The 17,010-nt window shown below is 46.0% G+C and overlaps 2 protein-coding genes and 1 pseudogene across 10 annotated transcripts; 2 read left to right on the forward strand and 1 right to left on the reverse strand.

The window, feature by feature from the left end:
* The first annotated feature begins 82 nt into the window (after positions 1-82).
* Positions 83-11,014, forward strand: LOC118504806 (glutamate receptor ionotropic, kainate 2-like). Of its 9 annotated transcripts, none has more exons than XM_036039803.1 (10): positions 93-335; positions 414-803; positions 6,030-6,202; positions 6,812-7,837; positions 7,897-8,103; positions 8,171-8,532; positions 8,600-9,140; positions 9,280-9,429; positions 10,001-10,150; positions 10,607-11,014. In XM_036039803.1, the coding sequence occupies exons 2-10, from the start codon at positions 668-670 to the stop codon at positions 10,898-10,900; spliced, it is 3,039 nt and encodes a 1,012-aa protein (XP_035895696.1). In that variant the 5' UTR covers positions 93-335; positions 414-667; the 3' UTR covers positions 10,901-11,014. The 9 variants fall into 9 exon arrangements, with proteins under 9 accessions (XP_035895700.1, XP_035895696.1, XP_035895695.1 ...); XM_036039802.1 differs by having other exon boundaries at positions 438-803; XM_036039804.1 differs by having other exon boundaries at positions 101-190; positions 438-803.
* A 603-nt stretch (positions 11,015-11,617) lies between these two features.
* On the forward strand, positions 11,618-13,168 carry LOC118504807 (annotated as a pseudogene).
* A 6-nt stretch (positions 13,169-13,174) lies between these two features.
* Positions 13,175-14,539, reverse strand: LOC118504809. Its single transcript, XM_036039810.1, has 3 exons — positions 14,257-14,539; positions 13,945-14,004; positions 13,175-13,879 (listed from the first exon to the last, which is right to left on the reverse strand). The coding sequence occupies exons 1-3, from the start codon at positions 14,334-14,336 to the stop codon at positions 13,201-13,203; spliced, it is 819 nt and encodes a 272-aa protein (XP_035895703.1). The 5' UTR covers positions 14,337-14,539; the 3' UTR covers positions 13,175-13,200.
* Between the last annotated feature and the right edge of the window lie 2,471 nt (positions 14,540-17,010).

The following is a 17,010-nucleotide window of genomic DNA, read 5'->3' on the forward strand; positions in this document are numbered from 1 at the left end:
TGTCCTAAACTACCAAAGTAAAGCATTGCAGTAAAATCTAACAGAAAAGATATTTACGCCCATGGTGCCACTTCGGCCCCAGACATTCGCAGTGCAACAAATGTTCGACTTAAACGATCGCAGGCCGTTATTCGCGTCGGACGTAGTATTCGCTCGGTAGAACGTGTGTTGGGGACCTAGAGTAGAGCAGGTGCAAAAAGAATTTCATACGATCTTCGCGAGAAAAATCTAGGAAGATGAGGAAATTTATCTTTTCCGTCTAACAGTGAAACACTCAGCGCTTATTTGCACGTGGGAATGTGATGTGAAAACTAGTTGGCGATAGTGCCCAGTCGGTAAGGCAATGGGCACGTTTCAGTGCATTGCGTGACAACGATTGGTGCAGCGAATAATGTTGGCTTAAGATTTCATAGTATTATTTTGTGTGAAAAATACAGCTAGTGAATGTGCGATCTAGCAGCAGCAACAATCAACGGTGTTATATAAGCAACCAGTGAGCTGGCGCGTGGAAAATAAGTTTGTGATCAAAAATACCGCGTCCGATCAACCTGGGAAAATTTTGTACTGTTCTGCGAGGAAGACCACTTTCCGTGATCGTCATTCAATCTATTCATATATTTATGAAAATCGTTCAACTAGCTGCTTGATAAAACTGACCATCTGTGCGATGGTGATCAGTGCATTAGCTCGACGGAAAACTATGGCTCCGTACCGTTTTCTTGCCTGGTTGTTCCTGTTGCTGTTCATCCCAGTTGAATCCTACAATGGTGATCTTGATGAAACAGTGGAGCACATTAAAATCGGTAGGTGTCTGAAGGGAAGGTTTTTACTATTAGAATGTTCTTGTAAAGCATATTCTCGTATTGCTCCGTTCGTTCGGTTCTAATGGCGACGTATGGTGCTCTCGCTATAAAGTCGGCATGTACCGACCTACATTCTGTTGAACTAGAAGAGAAACAAAGCGGAAAAAGCGAGTGGACTGTTGCACCCAAAGGAAAAGACGTGTAGACGCTTGTACGCTTGATGCAGGAATGAATCTTTATTCAAAGTTAAAGTGTGTGTGTGTGTTGTACAAAGTGTAGCCCGACTGGCACTCATTCCGTGTTGCCTGATAGGCACTCGTCGCGTCAAACCGAGAAGCTCAACACTCCTCCTCAACACTGAATGATTTTATTCCGATCGCTTCCCTAAGTTGTCGAAGTTTCACTGCTTGCAACGGTTTGGTAAGCAGATCAGCTTGCATGTGTTCGGTTGGGCAGTACTGCAGTTTCACGATGCCGTCCCGAACCATATCTTTCACGAAATTAAATTTCGTATCGATGTGTTTTGCTTTGCGTTCGGCTCGGTCTCCTTTAGTCAGCGCAATGCAACTTTGATTGTCTTCGTTGACCAGAACTGGACCATCCAGTTGCTCGCCAACATCCGCCATCAGTTTCAGGATCCACTTTACCTCCTGTAGACACTCGGCAAGAGAAATATATTCGGCCTCGGTGCTAGATAGTGCCACGCACTTCTGCTTATGACAGCCCCATCCGATGAGCCCGCCGCCGAACTTAAACACGAACCCCGAGTTGGATTTGCGGTCGCTCTCGTCGCCTGCCCAATCGGCGTCCACAAAACACTCCAGCTTCTGTTCGCCGCTTCCAAGGTACAATACACTATCCAGTGTACCCTTGAGGTAACGTAGTATCCGTTTGGCCTCGTTCCAATCTGCTTCTGATGGATCTTGCACTCTCCTGCCCAGAATGGCCGTGGCGATTGCAATATCGGGTCTGCTGGTCACTGCAGCGTACAACAGAGCCCCTATGAGACTTTGATACGCTTTTGGCGAATCCAACTTCCTGCCATTCTCCTCCTTTCGTTTTAAGAAGCCGGGATCCATCGGGTATTTGGACGGTTTAGCATCCAGCATGCCGAAACGCTCCAGAACTCGTTCCAAGTAAGCTTGTTGGTCCATACAGTAACGCCCATCGTTCCGCCGAACTCGTATGCCGAGAAAAAATCTTAGGTTACCCATGACGCTGATCGTGAAATTCAGTGTCAGGACGTGGACTACCTCAGAAAATTCTTCCTCCGTGTTACATATGACGATCACATCGTCAACGTAAATGAGAACAAAAATGGACTTACCCGCTTTTTCGCGTATGTACAAACATGGGTCCGCCGTTGATTGGATGAAACCCATTGTTTTCAGTACGTCGTCGATCTTCGTATTCCAGACACGAGCTGCCTGCTTGAGCCCGTAAATGCTGCGATGCAGCCTGCAGACTTCGTTCGGGTTACCGCTCTCGAATCCCTGTGGCTGGCGCATAAAAATCTCCTCCTTGAGAAGACCATGTAGGTACGCCGTCTTTATGTCAACGTGCTTTGTTAACATCTTCCTTTTACTCGCCAGAACCAGCATCGTCCGGAAAGTAATCTGCTTTACGACGGGGGCAAACACTAGGTCGTAATCCGTCCCGAATTTCTGGCAGAAACCCTGCGCCACCAGCCGTGCTTTATACCGAACGAAATGACCGTCTTCATCCGCTTTACACTTGAAGATCCATTTCGACCCGATAGCCTTTCGGTGCGGCGGCAGCTCCGCTAGCTCCCACGTTCCATTTTCGTGATGGGACTGCATTTCTTCTGCCATCGCTGATTTCCATTCGGCACTCTGAGGACCAGATACAGCTTCCTTATACGTTTTTGGTTCGGTTATACATTCCTTCGCCAGATATACTTCTTCGTCATATCTTGCCGGTGGAACGCCAGCTGTCGCTCTTTGTGAACGACGAACGGGAGTACTCGACACCACCGGCACAGCCGCTGGCATCGCCTCCGGTATTACATCCAGCACCGCCTCCGGCTCCGCAGCTCCAGCTTCAGTGTCGTCATCGTCCCACAGTCCGCGAAGCCAATTGTTATCATTATCGTTCCAAAAACCTCGTGGCCAGCCATCGTCTGAACAATCCCAACCGTAAAATTCAGATTCGGAGGTTGTTTCATTGGCCACGTTGGTTTTAGCTTCCTGTTTCGTTTCATCGAGAGACCACTCAATTTCAACGCTTTCAGTCGGATTATCCTCTATTTTGGGATCGCCGTATGTCTGCTCCTTGGATCCGTCATCAATCTCAAGAAAACGGACATCCCGACTGATTTGAATTTCTCCCGTCTTAGTGTTTAGCATCCGATACGCCTTATGTTCGCCGGAATAGCCGACAAAAGTCATACGCTCCGCCTTGACGTCTAACTTTTTTCGTTTCACCGACGGAATCAGTACGTATCCAACACATCCAAACAGTCGCAGGTTGGTCAAATCTGGTTTTTTGCCGAACCAGATCTCGAATGGCGTACGATCTACTGCAGCAGACGGCAATCGATTTTGCAAGTAGCAAGCGGTATTGACTGCTTCCGCCCAAAATCGCTTATGCATACCTGCATCCCGAAGCATACACCGACCCATCTCCGTGAGCGATCGGTTCTTCCGCTCCGCGACACCATTTTGCTGGGGTGAATATGCTGCAGTAAATTCCATCTTTATCCCTTCGTCCGCACAGAATTTTCGAAGCGCCTTACTGAAGTATTCTCCTCCCTGATCGGAGCGAATGATCCGCGGTTTCCGGCCAAACTGGTTTTGAACCAATTTCACGTATTCGCGAATCTTATTCTCGACCTCCGATTTCTTTTTGAGAAAATAGACGAAAGTATACCTACTATGATCGTCTATTAGGGTCATATAGTAACGGCATCCCCCTAAGGTCGTTTCTTCCATTGGGCCGCACACATCACTGTGGATTATATCCAGCACTTCTGTCGAGGTTTTTTCTGCAACTGGTGGAAATGGCGAGCGTGCCATTTTGCATTCGATGCAGCATTCGCAGGTCCAGCGGATACCGCAGTCGACCACTTTTAGACCCGACACCAAGTCGTACCGCTTCATTTCACCGATGACAGCTGGATCCCTGTGCCCAAGACGACGATGCCAAGTGTGTTGGCAATTTTTCGTGTGCTCTTTTACGACTGATTTCATCACTCGATCCTGTGCAATTCGCAACCAATACATATCGCTCACTTTATCCGCGACCGCGACGATCGTATTTCCGTAAACGAGTTTGCACCCGGTGTTGTCAAAAACTGCACGCACACCTTTTTCCGCGAGTTTACCGATTGAAATCATGTTTCCCTCCAGCGTAGGGACATACAACACACCCCGTAGCGTGATTTCAATTATTTCGCCGTTTTCAACCGCACACTTGATCAGGCAATCGCCAACACCTTCGACGCGATTTTCGCTGCCATCTGCGACGGTAACATTTGAACGCAAGCTTTGTTCCATTACCGTGAACGCGCTTTTGTCGCTACACATGTGCGAACTAGCACCCGAGTCGATTAGCCACGACCGATCGTTACCGCGAATTTCAGGCTGACGAACCATGAACGTAAACGAACTTGTGTCGTTTTCGCGCACTATTTTCACTAGTTCTTTTTTATTCGGCTTATTCTTTTTCTTCTTTTCGCCTTCCCCGCTGCTCTTCCGATTCAGGAACTCTTTGCAGTCCCGTTTCTTATGGCCAGATTGACCACAAAAGAAACACGCGCCTGGTTTTGCTTCACTTTTCGCTTTCAGCACTCGCTCCTCCTGCACCTTTCCGCCGTACAGCTTCTCACTTTCGTCGATCAGCTTTGCCCGCACAAGTTCCATCGTTAGCTCTTTATCGGAACGACTTTCCAAAGCGGTAGTAAGAGCGTCAAATGCTTTTGGAAGGCTCCGCAAAATCATGGCCACCTGCATGTTCGCCGAGAGTTTTTCACCCGAATTCTCCAGCCGAGAGTAGAGATCTTCCATGCCGTATAAAAAATCTTCCATATTCTCACCTTCATGATAGTTTGCATTGCAAATCTCTTTCAGCAACGAAACTTTCCCGGTAAGAGTGGCTTTGTGGTGGTGTGCCTTGAGCGCATCCCATGTCTCTTTCGCTGTGTTCTTTGTCATGATGAGATTGTGTTGGTTATCCTCAACCAACAAAGCAATGGTCGCCCGCGCCTTCGAATCACCCTCCGTCCACTCCGGAGTTACCGGTGTCGGCGCGACACCCGGGTCAACGTACGTCCACGTACCCTCCCGCATCATCAACATCTGCACTTTGAAAGCCCACGACCGATAGTTTCGGTTGTTCAGCCGGATGACACCCACTTTCGAAAAAACCATTTTTGCTCGTGCCGAACCGTTCCCGGTTGGATTTTTTCTTTCACCACGAAAAACACACGATTCCTTAACCGCACCGCGTACCTTCCGGAAATGTCCTAATTTTTTCACGCCGAAAAAATCACTGTGATTCCGAACCGCGTCGCGCACTTTTCAATTGAACTGGCCACACTGAGCTGGGCCCATAACCTGTTGAACTAGAAGAGAAACAAAGCGGAAAAAGCGAGTGGACTGTTGCACCCAAAGGAAAAGACGTGTAGACGCTTGTACGCTTGATGCAGGAATGAATCTTTATTCAAAGTTAAAGTGTGTGTGTGTGTTGTACAAAGTGTAGCCCGACTGGCACTCATTCCGTGTTGCCTGATAGGCACTCGTCGCGTCAAACCGAGAAGCTCAACACATTCCGCCCCAAAAATAGGTAAAATATCGTGCAACGACGCTTGCCACCCATTGCTCAGACATCGGTCGTTCATAAATCATTGACGGCCGGGATGCGAAGTGTGAATAAAAGATGGGTCGGAGGAAATGCGTTTAGTGGAAACATTTCTAATATAGCTCATCTCTTCTCTTGAGACGGTTATGATGATCGTCGTATGGTGGAAACAAGAAGCGTGACAAGTATAAACAACGCTTTTCGTTGTGCCGCAGAATTAGTGGTACTATAGTGTATACAAGTATTACAAAATCGACCTTCAAAGAGTGAACAGTACAATCAGTTTGAACATTAAGATTCATAATTTTGAGTAAAAAGAGTAAGCTTTAGATGAATCTTTTGCTTTAAATTTAAAGCATTAAATCATTATTATCACTTTTTTGGTGTATTTAAATCTGCAACCCACAGGAGGCCTATTTGATGGCGCTACGGAAGATGCCGAGCTTGCATTCCAGTATGCCGTAGAAGCTGTCAACAACGAGAAGCTATCGTACTCAAACTATCAGTTGGAGGGACAAGCAGTGCAAGTTAAGTACGGTGATCCATTCGACGCATCCAAGAAGCTATGCCGTCTTCTGAAGGTAAGCAAATTACAGCAACTTGAAAACTTTGATCGTTTGTTTACAGTGTGGTTATAGCAAGCGCCGCTAGTTAATAAATATTGAATGGTCATCTGTTTAATGATCGAATGAAATCGAATGTAAACGATCGGAACGAATTGAAACACGCGCTCAAATACAAACATGAAACCAGAAAGCTGTATTGTGGAAAATAAACAATGCTCCGTAGCAAGGAACTGTCTGTTATGTTTTAGGCAAAGATAATCAAATAAATTGTTCAGTATGGTTATGATCAGAGGCATTACTTCAAACACATGTGCGATTTGCACTTCATTTCGGGCCATAAACCTCAAACCCCTTTTCGGCTCGGAGGGAGATGGTAAAGTGTTTGATTTAATGTTCTTAGCACACTCAATCAAATTTCCGGAAGATCATTTATGATCAAGAGATCGCGATACTCCGAAGATCAATCAAAACTCAAGTGAGAGGCAATTCACTGATCAATAAATTGGTTTGAGAGTTTGCGGTAGATAATTTGAGCAAAGAAAGCCTATGTAAACCCAACAAAAAGCTAGAAGAATATCGTTTTTTATGTCTCCAAAATTAATTTCACCGATCTTCCACTTGCAGACAGGCGTGGCAGGCATCTTTGGCCCCTCCTCTCCAAAATCGGCAGTGCACGTGCAGAGTGTTTGCGATGAGAAGGAAATGCCCCACATCGAGACCCGATGGGACGCATACACCAAGCTACCGACGCTCAACCTGCACCCGCATCCCCACATAATGGGTCGTGTATTTTTGGACCTAATAGTCGCGTTCGAATGGAAAGACTTTACCATTCTCTACGAATCCGGTCCTTGGCTGCCCAGTATTGCCGATCTGCTCAAAATGTACGATCCCAAGGGATACACAGTAACAGTGCGGCAGCTTGATCTACGGCTCAACGGAAACTATCGGGCCGTGCTGCGGAGAGTTAAGCTGTCCGAGGATAAGCGCATCATTCTGGCGTGTTCGATCGACTCCATGCCGGAAGTGCTGAAACAGGCACAGCAGGTGGGTTTGCTGACCGATCACCATCAGATCATCATAACTTCGCTCGATCTGCACACGATCGATCTCGAGCCGTACCAGTACAGTGGTACCAACATAACCGGCGTTCGGCTGATCGATCCCGAAGAGGACAAAATCAAGCAGGTGGCCGAGTTCCTGAATGCATCGCAGATCGCTAAAACTCTCGAACTGCACGACGGTCTAAACCCGGCGAAAATGCGCGTAGAGACGGCGCTCATGTACGATGCGGTGCTGCTGTTTGCCGAAGCGCTCAAGCATCTGATCGGTAGCGATCCTCCGCGACTGCTGGAACCTATGTCGCTCAAGTGTGATGATCCTACAACCTGGAAGAATGGGTACAGCGTCATCAACTACATGAAGAGCTCGACTATCCACGGACTGACGCGAAGCATCAAGTTCGATCATCAGGGCCATCGGTCCGACTTTCTGCTGGACATTATTGAGCTTGGACCGGCTGGTTTAGAGAAAGTGGGAGTGTGGAACTCGACCGAGGGGCTCAACTTTACGCGCAAGAAAGAGCAAACTATGCAAGCGCTTGACGACGGAACGCTTCAGAATCGTACCTTCATCGTGCTGACTGCTATTGTAAGTTAACGTTACCATGCTCAGGGATGATAAGCACATTAAAGCCATCTTTTTTACAGTCACCACCGTACGGTATGCTAAAGGATTCGCCCATTAAACTCTCCGGCAACGAGCGGTTTGAAGGCTTCGGTGTTGATCTCATTCACGAGCTTTCGCTTATGCTCGGTTTTAACTACACCTTCATACTGCAGGAGGATGGCGTGTACGGTTCGCTCAATCGTGATACGAAAAAGTGGAATGGCATGGTCCAGGAACTGCTCGAATGGGTAAACGAAACGACTCGCTCTCAGAGTACGGGATTGATTTGGTGACGTAAATGCTTTCTTCTTGCAGCGTGCCGATCTTGCCATCACCGATCTTACGATCACATCCGATCGCGAGAGTGCCGTCGACTTCACCATGCCCTTCATGAACCTGGGCATCTCGATCCTTTTCCGTAAACCGACCAAAGAACCACCGTCCCTGTTCTCCTTCATGTCACCGTTTTCGAAGCAGGTGTGGATGTACCTTGGCGGTGCTTACATGATGGTGTCGATGTCACTGTTCGTGCTCGGACGCATCTCACCGAAAGAATGGGACAATCCGTACCCATGCATCGAAGAACCGGAAGAGCTAGAGAACCAATTCAGTTTCAGTAACTCAATGTGGTTCACGATCGGTGCTTTGTTGCAGCAAGGTTCCGAAATCGCTCCTAAGTAAGCGTCTCAAGGAACAACATGAACAATATGATCCTTTTGCCTAACAGAACTCTCTCTATCGCAGGGCTCCAGCTACACGTGCCGTTGCCTCGATCTGGTGGTTCTTTACACTCATCATGGTTTCGTCGTACACCGCCAATCTGGCCGCTTTCCTGACTGTCGAGCAGGTTGTATCTCCCATCAACAATGCAGAGGATCTGGCAGCGGCTGGCGGTACTGTTAAGTACGGTGCTAAGCGTGATGGCAGTACGATCAGTTTCTTCAAGGACGCTGAGTATGGGACGTACGCCAAGATGTACCAGTACATGATGGCCAACCAGGATCTGCTTACCTCATCCAATCCGGAAGGCTTGCAGCGTGTCAAAACGGAAAACTACGCCTTTCTGATGGAGTCAACCTCGATCGAGTACATCGTGGAGCGGGAGTGTGACGTTACGCAGATCGGCGGTTTGCTCGATGATAAGGGTTACGGGATCGCGATGCGTAAGAATTCTCCCTACCGCAGTGCGCTCAGTGAAGCTGTACTGAGACTGCAGGAGCAAGGTGTGCTGACCTCGCTGAAGCGCAAATGGTGGAAGGAAAAGCGTGGTGGTGGTGCCTGTTCGGTAAGTTACGAGTCCATCCTTCGCCTTCGGTTCGTTCTCTCTCTCCCTAGAAGGTTCAATTTGTTGGAGTCGCGATCGCGAATATTCTTTGATCGAACTTCGTTTACGAACTTCTCGCAATGCTCGTGTCCTCCCTTAGAACACAATGGAGGAGGGTGGTGCACTTGCACTGGAGCTGGCCAATGTTGGTGGTGTTTTTGTCCTGTTGATCGTCGGCTGTGTCGCGGCGCTGTTTGTCAGCTTCTGCGAGATGCTTTGTGACGTTCACCGTCGTACACGCGAATTGAAGGTGGGTCTGGGCGCGCGGTCCCAATCCCAACTGACTCGGAACTTTTTACTGTTCTCCAACAGTAGACGGCTTTCCCAAACCAGCCCGAACAGCCCTGCAAATTATATGCTCCAAACTTACGGTTTACTCTTTACTAGCTCCCTGGCACTATTTTACAAGAACCCCCCCCCTCCCACCCTCTGAGCTTCCTCCTTGGTTGTGCAGGAATTTTATCCTCATACTAAATAACGCAAGTAGTAATAGTGGTAGCACTAGACGTAGAAGTAGCAAGAAATGATAGCGATAGAAATAACAAAAGCAACATTTTAGACCAACCTAAATGGCTGGAACCAATTCTGCCTACGCTGTCCTACGATTACTAAGCGAGAGAATTATTCAGGACGTTCTCTGTCCATCTGCTTCAATTTCCTGAATTTTTGTCCCTGCAAAACCTTCACTTTTTCACACATCTCACTCATGAGAGAAGACTGTGAACCGTCCCTGTTCTAGCTGCCACCCTTCTTCCAAAACACCAACTTAACCCCAACCAAACCCTGTTTGTCTGGTACCCTCTGAACCTCCCTTTCCACAGCAAAGCACTAGTGAAGACGGTGCCGAGGAGCTTGGCATGGACAATGTGGGTGGCGTATTTTTCGTCCTCTTTGTCGGTTGCTCCTTTGCCAGCTTGTTTGGCTGCTGTGAGCTATTCTTCGTGATTGCACACCGAGCTAGGCGGCACAAGGTAACTACTACTACATCCTGTTTCGCTTCCCTAACCGCATGACAGTCTTTGCTGTGAATTGCTTGCACAAGGTAAGAACTCTTTTTCAATTGCATAGCGATTTATCGGAATAGGCCATCTTTTTGAATCGTACTTAGATGGATTCTTTAAACGGTAATGCTTGTTTTCTTTACATGAGTTGTTTCGTTACTAATATGGAGTGTGAGCTTTTTAATTATGCGTGGTTTAGCTTTAGTCCCTGTTTATGTTAAGTTATGTTAGAAGAATAGTAATTACTTACAACATTATAGATTGTTAGAGGCCTCTAGAAACTGTCATAAGAGAGCATTTATCCGTTTTGGGCATTTAGAAGCATCGTCGTTTTAAAAAATTGTAAAATTAATTAAGTAATCTATGTTGTTGTTCTTCCTACTCCTCTGTTTGCGCTTGACACATTCCCTCACACGTCCACAACAGGTACCATTCCGTGAGGAACTAATGGCCGAGCTGCGTTTTGTTGCCAAGTGTCACGGAAACACTAAACCGGTCAGACATCGCAAGAGCTCATCCGCATCGGCTGAGAATTCACTCGAATCGGCCATGGAATCGGCTGCACAGTCGGCCGCATCGAGCAAACAGGACATATCGGGAAGTCCGGTCGGTGGTGTGGCCGACGGACGCGACACGGAATCGGCGAACTGTCAGCGAAAGCAGAATGGTGGAAAATCGGCCCTCAATGGTAGTTCCCGGAAGGTGAAATCCGACGATTGAGCTTGATCCGTATAAGATATGTTTGAAAAAAGTGTGTTAAATCAAAAGTATTTTGTTGTTACACGATGGTTTCAAATAAACGCGTTATAAGAGACTCGTGTCCCCAAAGCTCAATCTAATACTATTTGTGTCAGTAATGTAAGGATACAAACATATTCGATCAAGCATACCTCTGAGGCGGGTTACGCCATTTATGTGAACAGGCAGGTTTGCGAAACCATTATTTCACGGGTTGCACCTACCCAACAGCTCTGGCTGTATTGTTTTAGCGAAATTGAAGCGAAAAAAATAACGTGGGAAGAAATTTGGCCTTATCAAATAGCCATTAAAGATCGATCATCACATCTGCTATTCACAGTCACCGTAGTACGCCGGACCATCCTGTTTAGGACGTTGTAATCTAATGAGACAGATAATATGCGTGGCACACGGTGACGCTAGGCGGTGGATTAAGTGTACCACGATTGTTACTCCACCAGCTACACACAGCTGGTCTTCGTTTGGCCCCATGCTTCTCTCTCGTGGAGGTAAACCGCAAAACTTATCACACGCAACGTCGATAAGATAGAGTTTATTGGGAATCGAATTGGTCGTTCAATGGTCACTATCACCTTCTAGCGCGATAACATGGTTTGCCGTGTTTAGCGTCATCGGCAACCTAAACCGGAGAAAAGGGTAGGATACCACGGTCGCGTAAGAAATATAAATACGAAACACCTCCCGGTGAGTGTCTCCATTCGTGAGTGAGTGTGGCTGCTGGTAGGGTAGGATTTCCTAGTAGCCTACATTCCTGTGTTCATATATTAGCCCGTCGAAAAAACACATCAATAACGCGATGAGGTCCTTCTTCGACCGTAAAACGATACCGTTGCTGGTAATTATAGTGGGACTGTCGGCGGCACTGATTGCTGTGTGCATTGATGCGTACGCGGGCGATTCGGAAGATGTTGTGGATCGTCCAAAACAGCCGGACGGTGAGGCACCGCTGGAGTGTGAACGTCCGTCGGTAACGACGGCTAGCGGGACGATGGTGAAGCGTAGTGCGTTCTGCTCCGGAGATCTCATCTTTGAAGACAACTTCGATCGATTGGATCTGGCGAGATGGGAACATGAGAATACGCTCGGTGGAGGTGGTGTAAGTAATGTGTTCGCCTCAGGGCATTGGTTGCCAGGTAAATTCCTTTCTCTCAACCGCAACACTCTCGTTTCGTACATTTCGGATAGAACTGGGAGTTCCAGTACTACCTGAACAGTCGACGCAATTCCTACGTGAAGGATGGCATTTTCTTCATCCGTCCAACGCTGTTGGCCGATGATGCTGGTGAAGAGTTTTTGTCGAGTGGAAATTTGAACATCCACGGTGGCACTCCGTACGATTAGTAAGTAAACAGCAAGCTAAGGCTCTATTTTGGTGGCATGCACACTTACACGCTCTCTATGGTACGTAGCTGCACGAATCCTGCCAACTATGGTTGCGAGCGACAGGGCAATCCGACGAACTACCTGAACCCGATCAAGAGTGCCCGTGTGCGTACGGTTCACTCGTTCAACTTCAAGTACGGTAAGGTGGAAACTACCGACCGGTGACTGGCTGTGGCCAGCGCTGTGGCTGATGCCGAAAATGAACCAGTACGGTACGTGGCCGGCTTCGGGCGAAATCGATCTAATGGAGAGCCGCGGCAATCTCGACTACAGCGTCGACGGTAATCAGTTGGGCGTAGAGCATATCGGAACGACGCTGCACTTTGGTCCGTATCCCGGTCTGAACGGGTACGAAATGGCAACGTCCGCCAAGTACTCGCCATCCGGACAGGGCTTCAACAAAGGTTTCCATCGCTACCAGCTCGAATGGACGCCCGAGTTCATGCGTTTCCTGGTCGACGACGAGCAGGTGATGCAGGTGGACGGTAACTTTTGGCAGCTGGGCGCATTCGATCAGAGAGCACCGAATACACCCAATCCGTGGGTTACCGGCGGTAAGATGGCACCGTTCGATGAGGAGTTCTACATCATCATGAACCTCGCCGTTGGTGGAACGAACGGATTCTTCCCCGATACACCACCCGCAACCAATGCCAATGGTAACAAACCGTGGTCAAACCAGTCCCCGACGGCACTTCGCGACTTCTGGAACGGTCGTTCGAATTGGCTGCCGACGTGGAAGCTGCAGGAGAACGAAAGCGCTGAAGCATCGCTGCAGGTGGACTATGTGCGCGTGTGGGCTTTGTAGAAGGCGGCGACCTGCGGAAGGAACTACATTATAAGAGGGGTGGGTAACGTTCGAGGGCTTGGGTATGTTTTTATTGCGTTCTTCTTTTCTTCTTATGTTCGACACGATTAGGGTTGCCTTGAACACGATTCACGGTCAGGGGTATGTACGATTCTCCTTTGGACGGTTTCCGATCGGTGACTGGTTTCTTGCGAGGTTCGTTATTTTGCTGTTGATATTCGTTTTTAGACACAACAATACTGCTAGCGTTATCGGAAAAGGAAATAAAATGTTCCGCTTCATTTGCAACACGCTTTTTTGACTTTTTTCCTTGCGCCTCTGCGTCCCTTGGTTCGAAAACGTATAGCTTTGCTACCTCCGCATCGGTCATTGGTTCATCGTTGGGTGGCTTAACTTTCGGTAATGGATTGTTCCGGTTGTGTGCAACCTTTTTCTTGGGATTTTCTGCTATAAATCCATTGGCTTTCGATACCTTTTTCATCCATTTCAGCAAAGCCTTCACCGGCTCGAAGTTTGGGCCATCGTTAACTTTCGGTTTTGTGATAGCCATTAGCACACTATTGCGGTAACAACCTTTTGGAAACGAGGGTAGGGCTAGTACAAGCACCTTGGGGTTGCGCTTACGGGCCATCTGAATGATAAGTTTGGCCAACATTTGTGGGTGGAAGCTGTCCAGCACAAAGCACGCTGCAACTTCACCTTTTTCGAGCAACTTGATGACGTTATTACAGCCGCTAATAATGTGTTTACTGGTGGAAAAGAAGGCAGCATATTAGTCGAATGCATCGCAGAAGATGACGATTCGTTACCGTACCTGTCTACGCCTTGAAGTAATTCCGTGCACCGCTCGACATCATTGTCCGGAATTCGAGGCCTACGAAAATAGATACGAAAGTATGTAGCAAGCGAAATTAGATGATTACGTATCAATTCAATGGTACATTAAGCAGTTGATCATTGCGCCACCTATCACGGGTGGTATGTATTATTGCCATCAGCGAACATACATTATCAAAAACCGATAGCGATTAGCTTTCCGAACGATCTCACGAGACTGTTCACTGGCATTAAACAAACAGACCAAACCTTTGTTAGATATGCTAGAGCGAGTTTACTGATAACTTACCAGACACTTTTGAATGGCTGGGCTAACACGCTCCGAATGTTTTTAGTTGGTTTCTTCGGGTTCGATTTAGCTTTGGGCATGATGATAGAGAACACGTGCACGAAGTCCTTGATTCGTTTTAAAGTTAATTAGTTTGATTTAAGCACACATTTTTAACGATTTTAATCTTAATTCACGCAAATAAAACACCGTTTAATTGCAAGAAAGCTGGATTCCGAGCTCCTTGAAGACACATGGAGACACATGGACGACAACAAAACAATAACACTGCCTGCCATTTGTTTATGTTGAGAACTGTCAAAACTGTGAGTCTTCGAAGATGGACGCTATTTCGAAAATTAATTCTCGAATCGAACAGAACTTTCGAACGTTCGAATGAATCTGCTTCGAGAACGGGTTTTTTTTTCTAAGCATTTCAAAATAACCGTTTGCGAAGCTAAATTGAAACTAAAATTTGTGACTTTTTTTAATGAAAAATTATCTAAACATGCAACATTACTACAAACATTCTTTCGGATGTATTCAATCGTATGCCCAACCAACAGAAAACTCCTGGCAAGAAGTTCTTTTTGTAAAAAGACAATATATTTAGCTGCTATTCCTATAATACACAAGTATATACTTTTTTCTGTTGATTTTAAATTAAATTGTTTGCTTACGTCATTATAACTTTGTAACAATGCAGGTTAACATAAATTTTAATTTCATTTCATTATTCATCCATGCATAAGCAGCGCTGACGATGTTAAAATATTTTGTTGCCTTTATGAATACGAATACCGCGTGTAGAAAAATGTATCGAATAAATTGTATCGAAAAAAAAAGAAACACAATACTGCAGACCAAAAAAGGCGCTTCAAAACCAAAAAAAAAAAAAAAAAACAGGTGAGGTGGTAAACCGAGGAAAATATTTATAAATACATACACATAAGCTTAAATCTCACACAAGTTTACCGGCTATTTTGCGACAAAAGTTTGGAAACGATAAATGCATCCAGCATTAAAGCTTCAAACGAACGATATCATAATACCGAGGGGCACTAGGGAGTGAGTGGGAATACACATTTGAGTACACAGGATAGATAGAGATTATACGTCTTATGTTGCCAATAATGCTACAAAAGGGTGCCTGTAGTACCGTTGCGTTCGTTGCCCTGTCTGCCTGGGGTTAAAGCATCATCTTGTTCTTATGCACACGTGGAAAAGAACGTCGAGCTTCTCTGAGTGGCTTAATTCAGAAAAATGATTATGTTGAACTTAGTGCCATGAAATCTTAGTGCCAAGAATGAGGGAACAGTCAAAAGAAAGTCTCAAAAAAGTCAAAAGGCAATCGAAACGAACGTACGACCAAAAAGCAGAACGTGTCAAATGCAATAAATAATCTCTGCCAAAATTATTCAACAAGTTAGATAATGGTTTTAGCTACAAATCAGCATCCGTGTTTGTCTTAGGTGCTTTTCCCGTTTATCACGCATGCAGACTTCAAAAAATGGCTTTCGATTAGAAAAAAAGTGCAAAATACTATCGTTAAACTGTTGGTTGGTTTTGTTGTCACCCCTTTTTTGCTTCGCTTACACGCTGCTGTACGTTTATCCTGTTTGCGTTCTCTATTCTATGTAGATTGAAATATTGGCCGGTCCGGATTAAGTTTTGTTTAGAAAAAAATGTTAGCTTATCGTTTTTTTTTGTTGTTATCAGTTAGTTTCAGCAGATTTCGTTCTATACCGGTTTTTTTTCCTTTTTTTTGCTAGCTGAGTTGTAAATGGCAAATTTTACTTTGTGTGTTTTTTTTATCCGTATCCTTGTACTCCATCACATTCCACACACATTCGATCTGGATCATGCTGACAGAGGTGCACGTTTAGTAGACACGTACTATTACTTAACGTTTTGTTTTCCATACTAAAAAGGCATTTTCAACTTCCCGTTCGCAGTATCGATCTTCCATCTTGGATCCGCCTCGGTCGACGTTATGCTAAGCAGCTTTTGCAAACGCCATTACCGGAGTGATTTGAATGAGAGGAAACCCCTCTCAACAGTACCCGCATCTTCTACACCCTAAACTTAGTACTTCTACTGTGCAATGGATTGCGACCTCTGTTTGTTCATTGTTTGTTTGTCTGCATTCTTTATGAACAAGTTTCAACCACCTCACAAGCACAATATGCAGCTGTTTTTCTATTTCTTCGGCTCCTCCCCATTGACCTTTCCTGTTGGTGTATATTTCTTTAGGTTATTGTTTGGCGTAGAAGAAAACATATTTCATCCGTATCTTTTTTATCTTTAGAAAAGTTGATTTTTGATTGCGCGACTACCCATTTGTTTGTTTCTTATGTATTCTATACGGTTTTCTTCTACACCACCCAGTACGGCTTAGTCTTCGAATGGGGAGGAGATATGGGGCATAATTGCAATCTAGTTCCTTAACTAGTCAGCCTAGTGATCTTAACGATCAAAATTAAAGATCGCTTTTTTGCACTGTTCATTGATTGATGCTTGTTTGTTCGATTCTTTTTACATGCGAACCAACATTCTCTGTTTCCGTCAGGGCCGAAGCCCCGCATTGAGATGAAGGCTTGTGTTATGCGACTTCGCGTTGCGGGTTGAATAGGTTGAACAGATTCGCTACTAACGATCATTACAAAAATGCATTTTATACTCTAGCTCAAAACATATGTTACAGTTATGGCGTTGCTTGTTCGACATTACCCAGCTGCAGCTGACGGTGAGGTTCTGCCTGTAGGTTCCTTGCCC

Source organism: Anopheles stephensi, chromosome 2 (assembly GCF_013141755.1).
Source record: "Anopheles stephensi strain Indian chromosome 2, UCI_ANSTEP_V1.0, whole genome shotgun sequence".
NCBI lineage: Eukaryota > Metazoa > Arthropoda > Insecta > Diptera > Culicidae > Anopheles > Anopheles stephensi.

Excerpts from the sequence above, each read along its gene's own strand:
- LOC118504806 (XM_036039801.1), top strand. The coding sequence starts at position 668 with ATGGTGATCAGTGCATTAGCTCGACGGAAAACTATGGCTCCGTACCGT. Across the intron at positions 9,141-9,279 it reads GTGGTGGTGGTGCCTGTTCG|AACACAATGGAGGAGGGTGG; the intron begins GTAAGTTACGAG and ends GTCCTCCCTTAG. Across the intron at positions 9,430-10,000 it reads GTCGTACACGCGAATTGAAG|CAAAGCACTAGTGAAGACGG; the intron begins GTGGGTCTGGGC and ends CCCTTTCCACAG.
- LOC118504809 (XM_036039810.1), bottom strand. The coding sequence starts at position 14,336 with ATGCCCAAAGCTAAATCGAACCCGAAGAAACCAACTAAAAACATTCGG. Across the intron at positions 14,005-14,256 it reads CAGCCATTCAAAAGTGTCTG|GCCTCGAATTCCGGACAATG; the intron begins GTAAGTTATCAG and ends CTATTTTCGTAG. Across the intron at positions 13,880-13,944 it reads TTACTTCAAGGCGTAGACAG|TAAACACATTATTAGCGGCT; the intron begins GTACGGTAACGA and ends CTTTTCCACCAG.